This window comes from Megachile rotundata, chromosome 1, assembly GCF_050947335.1.
Source record: "Megachile rotundata isolate GNS110a chromosome 1, iyMegRotu1, whole genome shotgun sequence".
Lineage (NCBI taxonomy): Eukaryota > Metazoa > Arthropoda > Insecta > Hymenoptera > Megachilidae > Megachile > Megachile rotundata.
The window spans coordinates 16,233,285-16,255,689 of NC_134983.1; the positions used below are offsets into that span (position 1 = coordinate 16,233,285).

Sequence of the window (22,405 nt, forward strand, 5' to 3'; positions counted from 1 at the left end):
AGCTTTTTTTCCATTTGCATTTTCCTGCAGTTAATTTCGTTGCAATATGAATGCAATTTCGCGACTCAATGGAAGAAAAGCCACGTGCCATTAAAAGTTATTTAATTTGCACGGTAACAACGTGACAGTTTCTAGTTTTATGCCACTATGCGCCGAACGGAAATCCAAATGGCTGCAGATATAAACTTGTATCGTACGAAACAAACGATATCGCTTATAAAACTTGTAACGAGTTCTTCATTTGCCCAACGGTATTTAATCACTGGACCATTTAGCAACATTCTCTCGTGGCTATCGTATTTTATCGATTCGTTGGTCGACCACATTATTATCGCACGGTAACGAAAGTTTTCCCGATAAAATACGGATAAAGGGATTTGCGTCAAACGCAAATCTTGTTTCGCCGTTAAACATATATATCGGCTAAACGAACTGTGAAACTTCGATCAGGAAAATGGTTCCCCGACAACCAACCAGTTTGCATTCGAATCATTAACACATAATTGTCTACCTACATTTTGACGACTATTTCAAACTCGTACGGCATATATTATTTTAACTCGTGTTACATGCTTACGTCATCAAACCGTGTTACATTAGGTTAGGTCGTATTAGGTCAAACCCATATGGCATATGTATTATTTTAACTCATGTAATATACTTACATCATCAGAATATGTTAGATTTTCTATTTCTTTCAGTCACATACAGCACCGTATAAGTAACATGAAAATTAATTGATCACCGTTCAACAACAGCAATGCAATAATCTGTGATGCAATTCTGTATGAACAATGTGATCGTAAAGCTGAACAAAGAATAATACAAAAGTGCGTCAACAGGGAAACGAAGAATTAACATTCGTACATTGGAAGTTGCATGTGAAATTAGTAATGCTAATTATATTTTGTAAATTACGCGAATGAATATTTACGAAAGGATATTTGCAAGTCCGATTTAATTGCCGGGGAGGTTGAATTATTTCAGGAATCCGCGACAACCCGCTTGATCGCGAATGAAAAGCGTTCTCGCAACGATATCGATCGCGAACAAATTCTTCTTTGTTCACGAAATATCGAGATACAATCTTATAGGTTCGTTCGAGAAAATATTTCCGCTGGGAAACTGTAGCAAGTTTATCGCGGAGATTGTTAAAACGCAGAGCACGTAGACAGATGCATCACCGTCGACACTTTCATCGAAACTTGAAATTTCGAAAAAAAGTTCTCGTAGAAACGAAGAAAAGGTATACAATAAAACGCGGTTGAAATTTGTAATTTTCGCTGAGGAAATGGGAAATGGCGAAGTTCCGAAGCGTGAAAACGACGCGACAAGAATGAAAGTGTAAAATGATTACCACGGCACAAAGTCACTCTCGCGACTTTTACAAATTTTCTTTGTTATGGAAAATCGACTCTTTTTCGCCATGGTACAGTGGAAATAAACACACAGAAATTCGTGAACTTCAATCGAATCGAATAAGGTCTCGAGACAAAATTAGACATTTTTATTGTAGACATTCGATTTCAAGTTATGATAACAAATATAAGGGAATATTATAAAAATAGATATGGTTTGAGGAAAATTGAAGTACTGTTTAAAGACATTTTTAATATCAAGATAGCAAAATATATTATTCACTCTTAAATATTTGACAAATTTAATTTTCCACTACAAATCAGAGATACAGGATACTTTGACTATTGCATATTTTATGTTTTCTCTATATATATTTTTATAATACATAGTCAATGATTTCTATTTTACAGAGTGGCCAAGAAGCTCGGAGTTATACGTGAGATTTGAATTGCGCGCTCGAGAGGGGTCACGTGATTCAGTCGCCATGTATTCATACCAGCCCCCTTAATCTTGTCCACCCCATATCGCCTCAAAATTTCTATTACAATAATAATGTACACTACCAAATTTCAATATAAAATTTGTCAAATTACAACGTAATTACAAAGCAGTAAAGTAAATAAAGAAAATAAAAGACACGGTGCTCGCAATTAAAGTCACGATATCATCGGTAAAGATGTCCGAATTATTCAGGATTGCATAAATCTTGCAGAGCGTCGAATGGAGTCTATCGGAGTGACCTATATCAGAAGGAAAGACTTTCCTCCAAAAAAAGATTGAATACGAGTGATGGCCTGTCTGCGAGAGTTATGCGAAATTAATTCGATGAACCCGCACCAGAATGCTTATAATCTTTCACCTATATTCTTCTTCTGTGCGATAAAAAAAGATCGAACGAACTCATTTAAGTCCAAGTAGATCCTTCGGGTCCAATACGCTTCATTCCAGGTGCAAAGTTATTCGGGTCGCGTGTGTTGCTCTTCTTTCTTCGACTTCACGTACCGGGTGAGTCAATTTTAATGTCGCTATTAATATATCTCATAACGTACTCATTCTAACATTGCAAACAGTAAATCTTGTGATAATATTTCGTTTGTAATTGTAGATGTAGGTCGTGGAGTTGAATTATCTTTTTATGCAGATTGATTTAGAGATCATAGTGGGACATTCATTACATGAAGTGAAATATCGAGTTTTAAATGTCTGATTTCGTTTCACAACAGTACGTAAAATAGTATAATGGACAGTAAAGCACGAAGCTCACTCGAAATGGCAATATGAAATTTCACAAATTCGATGCAGACTTGCTTATATGATAATTTTTAATAAACGTTGAGCTTTAAATTGACGTAATGCAAGTCAAATAATTATCGAATTATTTGACCTATTACCATACTGATCAGTCTATTTGTGTCCATCGCAAAAGATTACCAACATCGCCATAAAAATGAGTCTAAATTTCTAAATTGGTATTTAGAAGTTAATGAATGAAATCGAGACACCCTGTGCACAAGAACGTGTATGTGTACAGACATTCTTGCGTTAGTGAATATGTCGCCGATAGGAGTAGCTGTTATATGTTCCTAGGAAATATTGTGCTTCGTGCCGCTGTATCTGGTCGAATCCCCATAAATATGTTCGTTAGAGGAAATGGAAACGACTGGGAATAATCGTTTCCGGCAATCGACGTGCTGGATCTTCGGTTTTGGGAATTCAGAGCACGGATACTCGCTGGTAGACGCGATTCAACACGATCGGAAGATAAGAAGACAAACTTCGATAGATTCCCGTGGGATATAAACACATTCGAATGGACATGACCACTTGCATTTGTAGTCGTGTGAAATGGAATGTTAGCATGTGCTGTTCAATGGGGTTGACGAAGACTAAGTGGGTCGGATTTAGCACTATTCGTGTCACCTTTGGTTAGACAATGCACATAAATAAAAGACTAGATATAACTTGTGCAACAGAAATTGCAAGGGTTTGTTGAATCTATAAAAACAGGCGGTTACATCAAAATTAAAAATTCAATTATAAAATATTAAATATTGAAAGATGAAAATTGAAAGATCGAATATTAAAGGCAAAGTGATTAATCAATGAATTGGAAATGTGATACAGCGAATAAAAACAGTGAAAAATACGTGATTTTCATCATAACAGTATATATGTTAAAAATCATACGAATCGAATGGAATATTTGAGATACAAAGATGAATACACACATTTCATCGGTATTCAATCGGGAAATGTGTTCTCTGGATAGCTGCCCAGATTAAATGAAAATGACATTTTGCGATATTCGTGAAGTACGAGGAGGTCAGGATTCCGATAAAAGAATATCCGTGGTTGAAAGAGAAAAATGCCGCAGTTTCATCGCGTTTCAGAGAGCTACAAAATGTAGTTTTCTTACATTCGATATTTTCTTGTAGTTTTCCTTTAGTATAAAAAGGGACCGTTTAGACGAGACGTTGATTACTATTTCATAGCTGTTCGACACACGAGTGTGCTTGACGTCAAGACGCTCGCCGAGAGAGACACCAACCGCTATGACTCAGAGCTTTTACTTCGAGGTGTAATCGATATTTCGATTTCAGGACGTCCGAGGATAATTGCGTTCTCGTTACTGGCACGAGAAATTTTATCGATTTCCTCGTTCTCAAACGTAATCGTCCGTTCACGCCGTCTGATCACCGTTTCCATGCTCGTTGATCTTTGATCGACCGATTAAGCCGGCTCAGGTAACCACAAAATAAAATGATTCCCATCGTGCATTGTGTGCCTCTCAACCGACATAATTCTCGTCATTTAACAAAGCTTTTCCGATTATTTTATCTGCGTATCTTTAATACGAATCTTTAACGAAATGATATAAATAATTCCAAACTATCAAACGTCAATGTGACTACGTCCGTTTGTCGGATGAGAAAGTAGTACAGGTCGTCGCTTGAACTACGATAGACAGTAGAACTATTCAGTAGAACGTACGAACGTAACAGATGTTCGATCGATGTAATAGAGCCTTACGTCTATCAAAACAACGATTACGTGACTTACATTTCTATGAGTTTCGCCCTATCGCACCTTAGCTGCTATTTCAGAGAACGTTTAATTACGATCAAGGTACAAAGGGTGTACCTGTCTCTGTTTCTATAGTTTTCAGTGAAACGTAATTTTTATTCTCGTCGCGGTTCGCGACTCTTAATTTCAGTCGAAACGTGACTACAAAGGCAAATCATATGTTTGAAAAGGAATGTCCGACTACAGGGATCACGGATAAAAATATAAAAAAGGTTTAACTAATTTAATGTATTTATTTTTTGACCGTGTCTCGGCGAGAAGTTATTAAACAATAATGCTGGGTATATGGGTCGACTAGGTTGGTCGATAAACCGACTGTACATTTAGAAGAGGTGCAATTGAAACCATAAAGTAACGGACGTAACGTGATCAGTTCAATACTATTTGAACACGAGTGAATATTGTACTGTAGACTCTTGATATATTGCCACTCTTGCACGGATCTATGTTTACTATTCCTATGCATTAGATCGCCATGCGTCAAATCGCTGCACGTTAAGTCACCATAAATTAGATCGCCACGCGTTATATTGCCACGCGTTATATCGCCACGCGTAATAACTACACGCGTTATGTCACCACGTGTTAAATTACCACGCGTTATATTACCATGTGTTATATTGCCACGCGTTATATTGCCACGCGTTATATTGCCACGCGTTATATTACCACGCGTAATAACTACACGCGTTATATCACCACGTGTTAAATTATCACGAATTAGGTCACCACGCGTTATATCGCCACGCGTTATATTACCACGCGTTATATCGCCACGTGTTAGATCACCACAAATTAAATCGCCACGCGTTATATCACCTCGCGTTAGATTACCACAAATTAGATCACCACGCGTTAAATCGTCTCGCGTTACATCTCCACGCGTTATATTGCCACTCTTTCGATCACTAAGAATTAGATCACCACGCGTCAAATTACCAGCCATTATACATATATTACCACGCATTAAATTATGACATGTTATGTATCGCCATGCATTAAATCATTATACATTATATCACCTACGCGTTGCACCACTTATGTACAGTACAGCCAACGTATGATTTCATCGATATATTGCATTACCTACGCGTTATATCGTCAATCATTACATCGTCATCCGTTACATTTCACGTTATCGACACGAATTGAAAGTGACCCGGTAACGGCTAAACAAGATAAAGTTTCCAACTGAAAGTATTTTAATTTATCCAATGCAAACATTTGTGTAAAATATAAAAGAGGCGGATTTGCGTTATATCCGAACGAAAACGATCGCTTTAAAACAGTAATTACGTGCATGGCATAGCCACGTAACAATCAATTCATGTTTCGAATAAAATGAAACAAAATGTGAGGTGAATCCTTTGAAATCAATTTTGCGCAGTTTTTGAACACGCAGATTAGCAATTTATTATTTTATTGATAATTATTAAAAATTTACGACGCGGTTGCAACACATATTGGATATAACACGATCTGTTCGTTAGGCGAGAAAACAGGAATATAATTACCATGCGAAATTACGGCGAAATTACATGACAGCGCTAAAGCGGTACGCATAATTTTGATAAGGCGAATTTGCATTTCTGTAACGTTTGTATCTTGATCAACTCATCAAAGAATCGTTCTCCCTTTTTTAATCTATTAATGTAATCAACTTTTTCTACTTAAAAACGCGTATCAAGCAACGGATAAAGAGAACATAATTCATTTTGTCAACGATATATTACGAATGTAATGTGTATAGGTTTTTCTCAGTTAACAAGGTAAAAGCATTATATAATTCATTTTTACAGAACAGACCGCTTTAAACCATACTTAATACCGTCCTCTATTGTGTTATTATCTATTATGTTGCTTCGCTTTGTTTCAATTCTCTACGATTATCCGAAAACTCAGTTCAACATGCTGTACCACGATTTTATTACGAAACTCTATTGTACTTTAAACTATATCTCATGTTACGCGAAATAAATAGCATTTTCTTAGAAGTGTAACAGTACATTCTCTCAAACTTTAAAATAAGCTGATTGTTTTCACCCTCTGGATTTATTTCTAATTTATTTGCAAACACAAATTTTTCAGTGATCATTTCAGCACTTAACCTCAATATCAAATTGTGACACTTTACTCGATACAAAAGAACATCGAACTTCTACTTAAATAGAATATGAAATGCATGATGATGTGTACTTACTGATGACAATGATGATGATACTGATGTGTAAAATAACTTATGTATAAAGTGTCCGTATGAAAACACAAGTCCAGGAAAAGTTTACACGATTTGTCACTGAAACAGCTTACTTCTCATGAAGTGTAATACCTAAACATACAGAACGTAATTCATTAATATTAGTTCAATTTTCATAGCTCGTTTTTATAGAAAATACTTTGAAATATTTCTCACCAGTATATTTTCTTTTTGCCTAACATTTTGTATTCTTAAAGAAATTTTTCACCACCGAGAGCGACACGAATTCACCGCGATCTGCGTACAATTTGGCGCCAACGATTATTGGCGGGATACTCGCGGATCACCCGCGCAAAGAATCATGGGAAGAATATTGCTAACGGGGATAGCGTGTACCAGTGTGAATAGTGCGACACGAATTCATTGTGAACTGCGTATATTTTGGCGCCACCGATTATTGGCGGGATACTTGCGGATCACCCGCGCAAAGAATCATGGGAAGAATATTGCTAACGGGGATAGCGTGTACCAGTGTGAATAGTGCGACACGAATTCATCGTAAACTGCGTATATTTTGGCGCCACCGATTATTGGCGGGATACTCGCGGATCACCCGCGTAAGGAATCATGGGAAGAATATTGCTAACGGGGACAGTGTGTACCAGTGCGAATAGTGTGACGCGGGACAATTAATCAAACTGTTGTATTGTGACAATTGATTAGAACGGAACAGCCTGTTTATGATGTTTAACCGGTCGTAAATGGTGGTTCGAGAAACAGTCAACGAAGGCAAACATCAAACGGCATCCGTACATCATACAAGGTAAGCAAAATCTATCAACAGTTACATAGGTTATGTGCGATCCTATATCATCGTATTTTACGCGTATAAGAAATTCCGTTTTGCGAATAGAAATGTATACAAACATTAAATACAGATAAAAATTAAAAGATATTGTTACAAATATTGTGTACATTGTTTTACATACGAGTAGAACACATGAGTAGAGTAACGAAACCGTGCGTTGAATTTCTGTCAAAAATTTTCAATTCACACTTCTCGAAAAGTAAACCACGAACAGAAACAATCTTACCGCCTAATTAATTCTTCTAAAGAATGCTATGCACGGGTGTTAAATTAGACAATATGGTAATATAGGGAAGCATTTTCCGACAAAGAGTGTCATCGTGCAGAGGTTAACGACTTCTATGCAAATTCTGCGGTAGTGGTCTCGAGCAAAATACCGGTAAAACGCATCTCCCGTAAGTGGATGCATCTCTCACGATATTAAATACATAATCGCCGGCATAGAGGGTATCTCGCGAGGAAAGAAAGAGATCCATCGCGGCCACCCTCTGCGCTGAAACATCAAGGTAGATGTTTTACGAAGTAAGGCCACTTAGTCTCGATTTCAAGCACGCTCACCGTGCAGCTGTTCACGTCCCACGGTATTATCGTTACGTCGTACACTGCCTTTATTTCACGTGGTGACCGAGATTCGATAAAAATGTAAATACATTCGCCTGTGTTTATGTCGCGATTCGAACACCTATGTATACGTGAAATAAGTTATCAGCCAGTTGTCGATCGTTTAACTTCGACTTCGTCAGAGTAAATTGCATTATTCGAAATAATAAAATATTTGACGAAAATATATATCTGAGATCGTTATTGGAGATCGTAACATCGACAATAATTTGTAAATTTAAGAATTTACTTTAATTAGATAAAGTTTAAGTAAATAGATGAATTTAAGAATTTACGAATTTAATTAGATAAAGCTTAAGTAAATTGATAAATTTAAGAATTTGCAAATTTAATTAGGTAAAGTTTAAGTAAATAGATAAATTTAAGAATTTGTATGTGAGTTTGTAAATGTAAAAATTGAGAATCTAAAAATTTATAAAGATTTGGTTTCGCGATCGGATAAAGTGATTTTCATGAGATACTAGAGTGATAGATCACGTAATCGTTTAGAGTGTTCCAAAGGGATAGACGTATTCATCGTAGAGCAGAAGATGTAATACGTAAAAAGCTGAAAGGAGGTATCGACGTGCATCTTGGTGAAAAGTGCGAGCTGTTCGCCCTTATTTTCCTATTCCACTGTATCGAAGTGTACTTTGAATCTTGAAGAATTGCCATTCATCGATCGCGACTATGGCACCCATGGCTGCAGTAATGCAAAATATATCGGAAAAACATTTCCGTTTTACGAGCTGGTTCATTTTGCTGCGAGGGAATTTACAACGCGAGGATATACCTTGTAACTTTAGATCGAAAGATTAAACCCTTATGAAACGTAGCATTCGTGATCACGATTATAATCTAAACGGGAATACAATATTGTACCGTGGTTAACAAGGCAGTTTCACGTGACGTTTAACGCTTGGATTACATTACAACCATGACAAGCTTTAAAATAATTACGTTATTCAACTTTTGTATCTTCTGATACGAAGTGATTCTCACTGATTACAAACTTGAAAGCATCGACGCTTTGTACAAAACGTATCTCGTGCTTCGCAGAATTCCATTTTCTCAGTTGGAAAGAAAATCTTATTTGCAGCTTCCTTTGAAGATTTTCCCAAAAAGTTCTTCTCTGTCGTACAAGCAGATTTTGTACGAAGTTCATTTACAAAATACACGAAAATTAAAGCATAAATGGCACGAGAGGTTTTACGAGTGTCTGGTTAGTTATTGGAAACGGGTATTTATTTCATTGACCCGATTCCATCGAGTTTAGTACAAGTACGGTATTTATACGCAGACATAAGCCAACAAGGAGTTGTCTCGCCGCATACTATCGATCCCGACCAATTCTAGAAGGTCAGAAGTGGGATACGTCGTTATTAATTGCACATCACATCGTGCAACACGGTACTAATCTAGATAATTGCTTTGTACCTTGTGGAGAGAACGGCTAACTTGGATAAATCATAGCTAGTTTAATTGGAAAATAGGAAACGTGTCCTGGTTTCTAAACGTTACAAGTTTACAATTACGAATCATGTAATATATGATACTTCCTTCTTATGTACTTTCAGAGTTTTGTATCTTCCTGTTGTCATTGATCGTTTTTACAAGAAGCTAGTATAGGACTAACTTTATTACGTGATATAATTCTAACAATGGGAGCAATGCCACGGGGGGACATTTTATTCCAGCGTTTTTTACCTTTGCTCGAGTTTCTTGTTTTGAGACTGCTTTTCTGAGATATTTACTTTTACTTTGACTTTTGTGTAATTGGGTTTCTGAAAAACCTTTTGCTAGGTGGATTTATGAATTAATTTGTTGAAAATGTTCTTTGTGAAACAGTGATATATTGTACATTGAAATCATGTTTTTTAAATTTGGTCCAAAGTAGCTTTGACCATCTTGAGTTTCGAAGTCAAAGTTTATGTTCAATTTAGAAATTCAGAAATTTACAAAGTCATTCATAAATTCAGGAAATTACTAATTTACGTATTTTGAAATTGTTAACAAACCGACAGTACCATGTAGCGAAATTACGTTCAAAGAGCAGAAAGAGAAATTCATATACCTTGTGAGTCTTTCAAGAGTAAAAGTACAAATGACTACAAATTAATATAATTCGTGGAACGTGCTATCTCGGCTGTAAGTAACACAATTAGCAACACAACTTCTTCCGGTGAAATTAACCGAGATAAATGGACTCAAAAGAGTGGGTGAATTTTTGCATGCGATTCACGGAAATGTTAATTGAGTCTCGAACGAAGCAGTCTCTTTTTAACGCGAATGGATCATGTTTCTCGTAGAAACAAGCACGTTCCGTGGAAACGTTCGAAGCTTAGCATCGAACGGTAAGAAAAGAAGCTAAGCGGACACACGACAAAAATGTCGTGCGAAGGGTCAAACGTGGTGCACGCGAACGCGCGTCACGCCATCGGCACAATAACTAAAATCTTATCTCGGTTTCATTTTCTCGAATTAACGGTGCACCGTCTAAACGACAGTTCTGCCAGCTGTTTCATACGATTATCCTCGTACCCGGGTAATTGAACGTAATTCCTTCGTAGCCATTCAATTACTCCTGCTGAATTATTTCCTCGAAGCTTCTTAATGAAGAGCTTTTATACAAATGGAGACGAACCCATGCAATAAATATCACGAATCCATTACACTTCGTATACAATAAAGCGGAAATTGGTTTATATTGTAGAATGAAATATGTATTTTCAGATTTTATGATTATAAAGTAAACAATATAATAATTTACATTTTAAGCTGCTACCTGAAAATTTGTTGCAGATTTATTTAACGAATTTGTACTATACTGAAAGTGTTGTACTGAAACAGTGTGTAAATTCATTTATATTGTAGAATGAAATGATGCAGTTAGTTTGAGTACAGATTTCATGAATATAGAGTGAATACAATAATTGGCGCCTTAGGCTGAAATTTTGTTTCGAAGTGTCAGGTTTATTCAATGAAGTCGTGTGTTATACGAAACCACTGTGAAAATTAATTTATATCGTAGAATGAAATGATGCAATTAATTTGAGTACAGATTTCATGAATATAGAGTGAACCATACAATAATTGGCACCTTAACCTCAAACTATAATATATTTCAAAGTTTCAAGTTTATTAGACGTCTATAAAAATTGATTTTTATAATGAAACAAAATAATGCAGTTATTTTAATGATTTTTAACTGTGACACTTTGAACTAAAATTAAGAAATATTTAACAAATACCTAAAGCTTCATTGCGTAAAATGAAAAAAACATATTTGAATTTATGAGTTAAAAAGTAAATAAAAGATGTAAGTTTATTTTTCTCAATCTTATATTCTATGATATAAATCAGTGTGTAATAAATTCACATACAACTTGTACAACATAAAGATCAAGTGCTCAGCGAAGTTGGGTATACGAATTCGGTGGAATTACTCTCGAGTCTAAAAATATAAAGATTCGAATGTATCTGAAATTTCTGTATGACGTTTCTTTCAATATAACCTTTGAAATCGGATTTCTAAAGCTTTCACTGCCTGATTTTTCGAGCTTGTTATGGATACAGGATTTCAAAAGGAAAAGTATCTCTACGTTTTAGGGTCAGAGGTCACAGAAATGCAATATCCGTGTAGTTCTATATGTGATAGGTGAACTTCTCGACGGGAACGGAAATACAAATTAATTACTTATTTCGACGCACTATGTTTCGAATGAAACTATTATACGTTCATACATAATTTATACTCGTGAACGTGTTTCTTGATCAAAGATTTAGATCGAGGATAAAAAATTTACAGCTTTACCTTCATTACGAAACATGACTACAGACTCATTCTCAAATATAGACCTGTGTACACACTAGAGGCGACTATAGTTACTTCGTTGCCTGGGGTGATATACAAGAAAATAATAAACGAAGAAAGAGGACAGAACATACACGAAATAAAGTAGATTAATATACAGGCGACTGATATTGACATTTTCATTCACCACGCAGTAGGAAACTTTTCGCGTTAAAGTTGAACAGCTTCAAATTTTGCTTTATTTATTTCTAGGTAAAACCATATGAACGTATTTTCCACGTTTAAAAATTTGAGAATTTGAATAAGCTTCTTGGTATTTATTTCTATACAAGTTCTGCTTTTTATTTCAAATACTACAGCGAATTTCCAAGCCTCTTTCAGTAAAAAACTGAATAATGCAGTGACGTATTTTCCATAATTCAGATTTTGATGGCTTCATGCAACTCTGCTATTATGCCACGTAGCTAGCCTGTTCACTAACAATGAATGAAAAAACTGTGAATTATACCAGAAATTGCGTGGCTGTGTTTATTTACTGGATCATTTTCCTTAGCCCTCTCGTAAGATTTATTATATCACAGATATTACGATAGTGGTAAAGTGGGCTTGGTTAATTGCAACTTTTTCCCCGCCATACTCGAGTGTCCAGGAAACTTTTAATTAATCAAATTACCAGATAACTCGATATACCAAGCGCAGCTGATTATTAATAACTCGCTTGGTTACCCCTTATCGTTGCGTAAAACTGCGCCGCTCTGAATCGCTAGATAACGATAAAGTTCAGACTTCGTGTCCAGGCGTGGTCAGACGAAGTTCGGGTCAGATCAAGATTAGTTCCTTGCAGGATTCAGGTCAAGTCTGAAGTTAACAAAGTCTCTCGTTCTTTTCTGTCCCTGACTTATGAAAAATATCGTCGCGAACGTTTTCGTAGACCGGAGGAATTTTATTGGCAACGCAACTGGAGAGTTGGCTGACATTATTCAAACTGGAAACTTTGCACACACCTATCGTGCCTTCGAACAAACTTTTCCTTAACTTACGACCGGTACGTGTACATTCTGCCTTCGTCGAGGGTAATTCAACTAAACTCCAAATTGCATTATTTAATTTCATAACCGTGAAGATCCATTTTCGTGTGGAAATTTTAACAATCGCGTTTTTTACGTTATTATTTATATTAGAATATTATTTTTATAGAATAAATACTTTTAGTGTGAAAAATTTTCCTGTATAATGCAAATGGGTTCAATCTTCCGAGTGACATAAATAGACTTGTTCAAAAATATAATTTGATATTATTCATTTCAAGAATTTATTGACTTCATGAATTTTTGAATTGGTAACAGCGCGAGTTTAAATTTGATACTCGATGGAAGTTGAAATATTAAATAACGAAATATATCGAATATCTTGAAAGGTTTCGTTAACGCTATCCGAGGATAAACATTCGGAAATCGGAGGATTCGGATGATATTTCAATATTATATCGGGTGCAGAGTCGCTATTAATGTCCTCGTTGAAAATTGGCATCAATCGTCCATTGAAACCGATTTGCATTCACCGAAAACACTGTCTGTTAGTGAAAGAGTGGTAACAGTAGATAGGCGTGTCAATTTCGTGGCAATTTACCGGCTGTCGATTGAATTTTCCATTACTCGATCACCGTAGAGAAGGTAATCGTGGCCATAGCTGCACCAAGAATTTTCCTTTGCGCGATTACGGTAATTGTGAAGCTAAAGCTTTCGACTCGTCGGGGGAGATGGTAATTACAATCATCCAGAGAGACGTAATGTATTCACGCAAACGATTCCACGCTAACTGAATGTCATCGTTTCACAGAATTGCGTAGGTTTCGCTTAATGCTAAGGCTCATGCTAATCGCGTTATAAGCGACCGAAATGCGAACGTCCGTCATCCTATTCGGACGAAACATTCTCACCGGAATTTTAATTAACCTTCTATCATACGATTGTCAGGTGCGTCAGTCAACGCTATGATATTAAAACAGACAGCTCAAGTATTACGTCAATTCACCTTGACTATACGAAGTGAACCATGTCAAAAATATTATAAATAAAATTTCTAAATGCTAACTCCAATTGAAATGTACACAATTATTTTTCCGACATGCTGTATATTAATACGTGTAAAACGAATACATTTTGTCCTATGAGTGCGTCAGACTCGTCAAAGGAAACCTTCAGATTTCAACATTCAGCATCTATAAATTAGATTTATTTCACAGACCACAAAAATATCCATCATTCTCCGTTTACGTCATATATTCATTTAAAGCAACTAAAAAACATGGTAGAAACCGAATAAAGTCTCCCTTTGTATTCATTGCCAAAACAATAATGGTATGCATAAATTCTTGCACATTCAACGAATCTCGTTGGATCTGTGGTGCATGCGAATGACACAGCTGAAGAGGGTATTCGATTTTCATCGAAGAGACCTTTCCACGGTACGTGTAGATAGGAGGGTGGATCTTTGCATTGGAAATGCAGCTTGTGTGGAAGCATATGCATGAACCGATGGCGTAGAGACCGATACGAAACGCGAATGAAAATGATATCGGATAGCAAAGAAACATTTGACAGTAATCGTTCCAAGATAAAATTGTTATCCACTGTTCTTGATATTGTATTATAGTTCTGTTCGATGTATAACTTGGTCTGTTTCGAACATCTGCGTTAACTGAAATTAAACGAAGCTAAAGCTTGTACGACATGAAGAGGATAATGTAATATAAATATTTTGTATGGAAGTCTCCATACAACTCTCCTACAGGAAGTACAATATTACCTGCACCTTTTTAAAATGGAATCGTATTTCTTTTACGAGCCTCGATTTTTCTGCAATATTAGGTGCACACTTGGGTGTTTCCGTTGATTAAGGAGAAAAGCAGTATGAGGAGCCTTCCTCCATTTATCAATGTTTGCGTTGGTGTTTGATGCGCTGAATTTCTAAAGTGTTTCCCATATGTTACACGCTATGTATACTTAAATATGACAGTAACTATTTGTTATCTTTGCAAGAGAATTACGAAAGGAATTTTACTTGCAAAACGAGCTGACGGTATGCTTGAAGTCACAGAAAATTTCCAAGGTCTACCGAACAATTACGCGATGGAGAAACTTCAAGAATTTGTAATGACTTTAAACGCTATTATTAAAAATGTAAAACTTAGTTTATTATCGCAGAAATAACCGCGAAGAGAGATTGCGTCTTACGACCATCGACTTACAAAGTCGAAAGGGGAAAAGTTAAGCCAAGGTCTGAGTAACGGATAATCGTTTCATAAATTAAAAAGAGGACAGTAAAGATGCCATCTATCTGTCACGCGATATCACGGTAGTATTTGTAACGTGTGTTCGATCCGACGTTAATGCTCGTCGTTACATAATATTAATGATAGCCTTTCGCGATCTTTGACTTTTGTAGTTAATGGTGCGTGTAGAGGATGTATCACTTTTGGGATTAGGAGACTTAGGTGTTTTGGAGACTTGGGTATTAACAGTTTTTGGGGTGGAATAGAGATCTGCAAATTTAGGGATTCGGATATTTAGGTGCTTGGGTATCTGGGAATTTTTGGATTTAGTCGAGAAATTTGGGATTTGGGAATTTGGAACTTTAGAAAGATTTGGGGATTTGATAACGTGGAAATTGGAGGATCTTTGGAATTTGAGGATTTGAGTATTTGGATATTTGACTACTTGCAGATTTGGAAATTTAAGAACTTGGGAACTTTTAGATTGGAAATTGGTGAGTTTAGGGATTTGAGAATGTTGGAAATCAGAGAGTTTGAGAGTTTGGAGATTTCAGAACTTTGAGGAGTTTGGAAATTTGGGAGTTTGAAAACTTTGGCAATAATTGGGATGTTTAGGTATTTGGAAATTTGAGAACTTTGGAGTTGGGGGATTTATGAACTTGTAGATTTAAGAATTTTGAAATTGGTGTATGTGAATTTTTAAATTTGAAAATCTGAGAACTTCAAAGCTCACAAACTTTTGAATTTAAAAATTTGAAAAACTGAATAATTCAAATGAAAATTTGAATATTCAAAAGTTTGCAATTAAGGGAATACATTAAATAACCTACTCTACAGAGGTGCAAAGTTTCGAAATTACGAAATGTTAGCTAAAGACGTAAATGCGTTTCTAGAACGGTGCTCTTTCCCGAGTCAGTGCTCATATGTCTCTAGTTTATTATCTCGGCTTGTAATTTACGTGATTGTGTACTACGAACGCATCCAGAGATGAAATAACATCCGTATTTCACCTAACGAATTCGAAATTACATTGCGAAGGTTGCGTTACAAATTTTGACACCATGAATCCGTAACATGCGTTTCATAGAACTCGATTACAACTTTTGATGATGTTTGATTAAATTTTATTTTTCACGTTGAAAATCTCTAACATTTTATGAATCTTCGTTCGGCCAGTATTTTAATGCACAGATAATAATCCTGGTTCAAGTTTGTCTATAATTTGTTGCTAAAGTGGATTACATGTTATACGTATTATACAACGAATCACAAAACTGTTACTTGTTACGAATCAATACTATAGTACAAGAGGAACTTTGTCAAACTTCTATCTCGTACACAGGATAACAAACACAGTACAAAGGGTATTTGTTTAATGTAATATACCTTTGCACCTGTTTTCCTCGAAAATATTACAAAGCTACAGTACTCGCAGTAAATCAACATTATTCTATGAATAATAACTTGACAATTTTTATGACCGTCCATTTCTCGGTTGAAAAATAAGAATGCAATTGTCGGAACACCTTCACGTGTCGGAATTCTAATTCATTCGCGAAGAAATTTTCACCGGGCAAGCTCTGCGTGTACTTTCATCAGATACTGCGGAAACGCGGTACATATTTCGAAGGGAGAGGCAATATAGCCTTTCCTGCGTGCTAAATTACGCGAAATTCTCTCTGCTGGCAGACATTATGGTAGCAGAAGTGTCTGCTGATGCAAATTTTCTAGACGGATGCCTTCATAAGCTCTCCCAATTTACAAACGGATATAAATAAAATGGACGGTGCTACTGGATTACCCGGTTGCCCTAGCTTCCGCAAATATTAAGAGATCGAAGGTGCAGAAGAGAAAATCTCGTTGACCTTTTGCTCACTTTGGCACTCTATTTATGTCAATAGTTATTTCATTTAGGAGAGTAGTCCGATTCCTCCTTTTTTTGAATAATCTTTTAACTAAAAATAAAGGAGCTGTTCTGCATGATTTTATGAGAACGGGAGCTTTAAGGATATCGTTTATTATCACCCTTATAGTTGAAACTTTTTAGTCGACCATTATGGTTCTCAGAGTTTAGAATATCTACCATTAGCTTGAATACCTTAACACTTTCAGTGCCACACAGATGACGTATGAATATCCATAGGAACCCGTCACCCGTTTCACAAATAATCTGACGGTGGAACTGGATCGGGAGCATTAATCTTCGCAAACATATTGTCAGATACTTGAGGATGTCACAAACTTAATTTTTGATATTAAAAGGAAGATTTGTTCAATTTCAAGTATTTATATTCATCGGGTTTACGACAATGTTCTTCCATTGTTGTTTCACAGTGAAATAACGTAATTTCCATACTCGAAACTCGGGGAAACTGTCTCCCGAGTTCCACTGTTTTCCGCGAGCAATATGCGTAAACGGAACAGTTATTCGATGAAGTTCTTGATTGCATTTCATCAACTACCACACGATTTTAACAATCATTCGCGAGTCGTAAGATAAAGCGAATTCAAATGCTAATAAATGTCCCTATTAATTTAGTTGTCGGATCAATGATGCTTGAGAAGTTTTATCGAGAATAGGATGCTCAAGTTTATGCCAATCTCGAGAAACTATGCAAACAGTCCAAACTCTGGTGTAGTTCCGTTAAACTTACCTTGATGACTGCGACTTGATAACGGGACAATCTCTCGATTTCAACATTACAGATTTTCAATACTTACTCTGTATTTCTGCATTTCGAGATTGTACAATTTTTTCTTTTTCATACATTTATTTGTAGTTGCATCAATCGCTAGGTTATTGGTGATTCTTCAATTTCTCTATTTCTAAATTTTTAAACTCAAATTTTCAAATTCCTAAATTTTCATAGTATTCAATTTTCAAACTTCTAAATTTCTACAGTTTATTACACTTTTAGATTTCTAAATTTCTACAGTTTATTACACTTTTAGATTTCTAAATTTCCACAGTATTAAATATTCAAACTTCTCAATTGTCCAGTTTCTAAATTTCCACAATATATTACGCTTTTAGACTTATAAATTTCCACAGTATTAAAAATTCAAATCTCTACATTTGCGCACTCTCAGGTTTACAAATTTCTGAAAGTCTAAACTCTTATATTTTCAGACTTTTTTACTAATTTTTTTTTACCTTATTTATCAAATTTTTTTGAATTTCCAACTCCCCTTGCTAAAATTTTATTATTTTAAATTTTCAAATTCCTAAATTACCTGCATATTACAAAATATAATATATTTCCAAATTTCCAACTGGTAAATCTAAATTATTTTAAAATAAAATTGTGTTCATAAACATTACAATTATAAAATAATTACAACAAATTTTTCTAATTGCCTATTTACAAAAACTGTCAATCCGCTATTTTTTGACCAGGCACAAGCTCGTAAAATGGCAAATCCAATTTGTAGAAGTTAATCAATCGGAAGCAATCCGAATTTCCGTTGATCCATCAAATTGCTCGTTTATTCCATGTATAATATGGATCGCTGACAGATACGGTGTGTGTTCCCGAAAAATTCGTCGGTCTCATCATTATTTTCGTAGTGAGGCCCTTTTCAACGCGCTACTGTAATTAACGTTCCCGATGTTCAACGCAATTAACGTTCGCGAAGTTCAATGCAATTACGTGCCGTAACGAGTAATTGAATATTGATTTTTGACTAGCGTCGGTATCGATCCCGTTGCAATTCGAGCTCGAAAAACATGTGCCGTTATTCGCTAGGTCCTCGGGGACTCGCGTGTACAATTTTCATAATTCAAGGAATCGAATTTTCCAATTTAAAACTACTCAATAATTTATCGTGCTATCAATGATATACTTGTTCTTCATTTGGCCGTAATTTAGAATTCATCTTCCGTTCTATTTTCACTTTTCGGTACCGATATATGTGCACGGTGACATAACTTAATTTGGATGGTGTCAATCTAAAATAATCGTTCGAGACTATTTTTGAAAGTAATGATATATAGAAACTGTTCATCCTTTATATTAGGATTTCCTTTACTATTTTAGGCAGGGTTATATACATACGTATACTATATGTACATATATAACATACATACATGTATGCATACGTATGTACATGTATAACATACATACATGCATCTATGTATAGCACATACATGTGTGGAGATACGAAGAGACAAACATATTAAATCATAGAGATCACTCTATGAAAATATAATATAATGTATTGTAACTAAACTACACCTTTCACACAATCCAAAGAAGCAACAGATTTACCTATTACTTCCCATGCAGATTTTACAAAATGTCAATAAGAACATACATATGTAGCCCCATAATTAAAACCATTCGACTCACTACAATCGTTTCAAAATAAAAAATACATCAATATTTTCACACCACTCGAGAACATTGATCGTATGAACGTCTTCCTACACGAACCTTCGTATAAAAGATGGATGACACATCTGATCCAAAAACGATCGATATCCGTCATGATAATGTACTTTACAAAATGCTTTTATAACGTACAATCAATATCCTCCAAAATGGTTTATTGTAACCTAGAATAGCTTCCAAGTTCTGCATTGTTGTCCCGAGAAAGGGATCAGCTGCTAACTCGCGTGCTTTGTACGATCCTAATTATCCTGTCGATTCGAAACACCAAAATTGTACCTATGTTGATACAATTGTGTGAAACAGATAATGGAACGCGATATTGGAACGCGTGCGAACGTAAACGCGTCCACGTGGTTCTCGTGCGAAACCTTGTACCGCTGCAGGTGTAAATGCTAGATTATGGTAGCCATCTGGCTCGAACACGATCGATAGCTGATATCTCGATGAAAACGTATACATCGCGTTTCTCTGTCGATGATCTGGAAATCAAGAGTATTCGTACAAAGATTTGCAACGTGAATAGGAATTCAGGTTAGACGTTGAGCACTTCACAGATTTTAGATTTACTTCGCTGCCACTTTTCAATCCGGCACTCAATTTTAATTGGACCTCGACGTAGTTGAAGCTGCTTTCTGATCCTCAATAGCCACTGACTTGTTGTACTAATGAAAGACCGGATTTCAAATAAAACTTATCAGTTTTTTGATTCGGACCTAGTAGTCCAAGTAGAGGTTGCTTTAACCTCTTCGAGGATATTGAAACGTGCACCAATGTACGTTTAGCTTTTTATGCGCAGTGCATAGTAGGATCTTTTTTGTACGTTGTTAGAACTCTTATTTAATTGCTTCGAAGAAACATAACACAAATAGATCGTTCTCTAATTTTAATTCGTCAAGTGGCTCGTTGATCATTCAACGATTTTTGTTATGCATATAATGCACGATTTCAAATGGAAGATAACACCTATCGTTCTATGTTGATATGAAATAATTTATTCGGACTTTTCCCTGTGACCAAGTTATTTGACCGATTTTACGTGCCTCACCCTGTACGTAAAGTTAAAAACGGAACAAATAAATTTTGTTTCTCCCTAATCTTGCATGTCATGTCCAGCGGAAATGAACTCCAGCATGAACTTAATATGACCAGCATAAACGAAAATTAACCCCGACCAAGCATAAACTTAATACGACCGCGTAGGTAATATTAACAATTACATATGAGAGGTCATTTACGAAGTGTACGAAAAATTATATCTCTTCGAATCCAGTAATGTCGGTACTGACATTTTTTTGCGAAAATAGTAATTCTACACCGCCCCCGTATTTATTCACGAGCAAAATCAGGCAAACTGTTTGCGTACAGCTAAATGAGTCGCCATCCGAAAAATCATGGAAAACCGAGTTGGAAGCATTGGGAATTCGTGAGAAGAATCGCTTGAAACGAGCGTGCATGTGCAAGGCATAAATTACGATATTCCACGCTTCGATCGATCGATGATGAACGAAATGTCAATGTTGGAAAAGTTCGAATCCTGGTTCTTCTTCTTCTTCTCGTCCGTCCACATGGCACATTTACATTTGGGATTTGTCGATGGACGAGGAAGGAAACTTGGACCGATAGAGCAGAAAGTTACGAAGAAGGGAACGGGCGTTCGATCTCCGTTGGGAACCGAACGATCTTCTACTCGTTCCCAAGGACGGAAACGTGCGCGCGAATATCAAGGACGATCGGTAAATTTTATCGACAGAAAAATCAAATACGAACGCGGGTGACACGCGGACGCGTTTGTGGACGAATCGACGCTGACCACGAGTTGAAGAAATTCCTTTGGGACTTCTTGACTGCCAACTCTTATTTACCAGAAACCTATTAATAAACTTCCTGGCATTTTTAATGAAAACCTCTTAATATTTGAATTATTCATCGCTTAAGTCGGTCGAAGTTATTTAAATTAGGTTGGATAAGTGTGCTTCTGTCTCGAACTATTTTTCTTTTCATTTCTACGCTAGCTTAAACACCATGGTTCTTATCTGCATTACGCATTTTATATTTTTACGTAATATATAGATGGTATATAATATGTGGTTGATATGATATATTATGTGGTTTTAATATATATATATATTATGTAGTACGGAGGGTACTGTACAGACTTTAATATCATAAATACCATTCTGTCTAGTTATATGTACATTCTTAAAGATTTAATTTTTAAATTCCTATATTCCTAAACTCTCACAGCACAAACAATTGAATTCCTAATTCTTAAAGATTCGTCAAAAATCTCCAAATTCCAAAATTTTCGATCTACAAAAATTTGAAGGCCCAGTTCTCAAACTCGCCAAATCCGCAAACCTCGAAATCCCATATTTCCAGCCTCGCCAACTCCTGAAATCCTAACTACTGAAATCCTCCATTCGTAAATTTGTAAATGAGCATGCTCCGTTAGATCCTTTGGAACAACACGTGTTAAAGTTGCCTCGTTGGTGATTTAATTTTAATTTTCAATTCACCGAGCTCCACAACCAACCACTACCGGCGTTTGCTACCCACAGACATTTTCATCCCGCGAGCCGCGAATGAGATCGACTTTTCTGAGCCAATTAAACATTTCGAACGAACCTTGTAAATCCTTTTTTTCACGTGAACCTTTGCGACCTCTATCACTTATGAACGAGGACAGCAGACATTTTCCAATCGCGCCTACTTGAATTCTTTAATTAAGATTTTAATTAAATGCCTTTCGAGGTTAAAAGGAAAAAAAGAAGCGGCCCGAATAGGAGAAAGAAAATGACGTCTCGATCGTCGGAAGACA

General features: G+C 36.0%; 2 protein-coding genes across 12 annotated transcripts in view; one reads left to right on the forward strand and one right to left on the reverse strand.

Annotated features, from left to right (window-relative positions):
• The window catches only part of LOC100876372 (uncharacterized), a 156,438-nt gene that overhangs the window by 124,057 nt on the left and 9,976 nt on the right, over positions 1–22,405 (reverse strand). For 3 of the 10 annotated variants that reach the window (XM_076536047.1, XM_076536062.1, XM_012294266.2), the window contains exon 2: positions 6,644–6,772. The exons of 4 other annotated variants lie outside the window; for them this stretch is intronic. The gene's annotated coding sequence lies outside the window, so the exon portion shown is untranslated. Of the gene's footprint in view, positions 1–6,643; positions 6,773–6,856; positions 7,002–22,405 lie in introns of those variants that run through there. 3 more of the 10 variants (XM_076536066.1, XM_012294268.2, XM_076536057.1) reach the window with 2 other exon arrangements.
• The window catches only part of LOC100876593 (pre-piRNA 3'-exonuclease trimmer), a 104,666-nt gene continuing 89,465 nt past the window's right edge, over positions 7,205–22,405 (forward strand). The window contains exon 1 of one of the 2 annotated variants that reach the window (XM_076536034.1): positions 7,205–7,463. In XM_076536034.1, coding sequence (XP_076392149.1) covers positions 7,402–7,463 — 62 coding nt within the window. In that variant the 5' untranslated portion in view covers positions 7,205–7,401. The remainder of the gene's footprint in view (positions 7,464–22,405) is intronic. The other variant, XM_076536029.1, reaches the window with a different exon arrangement.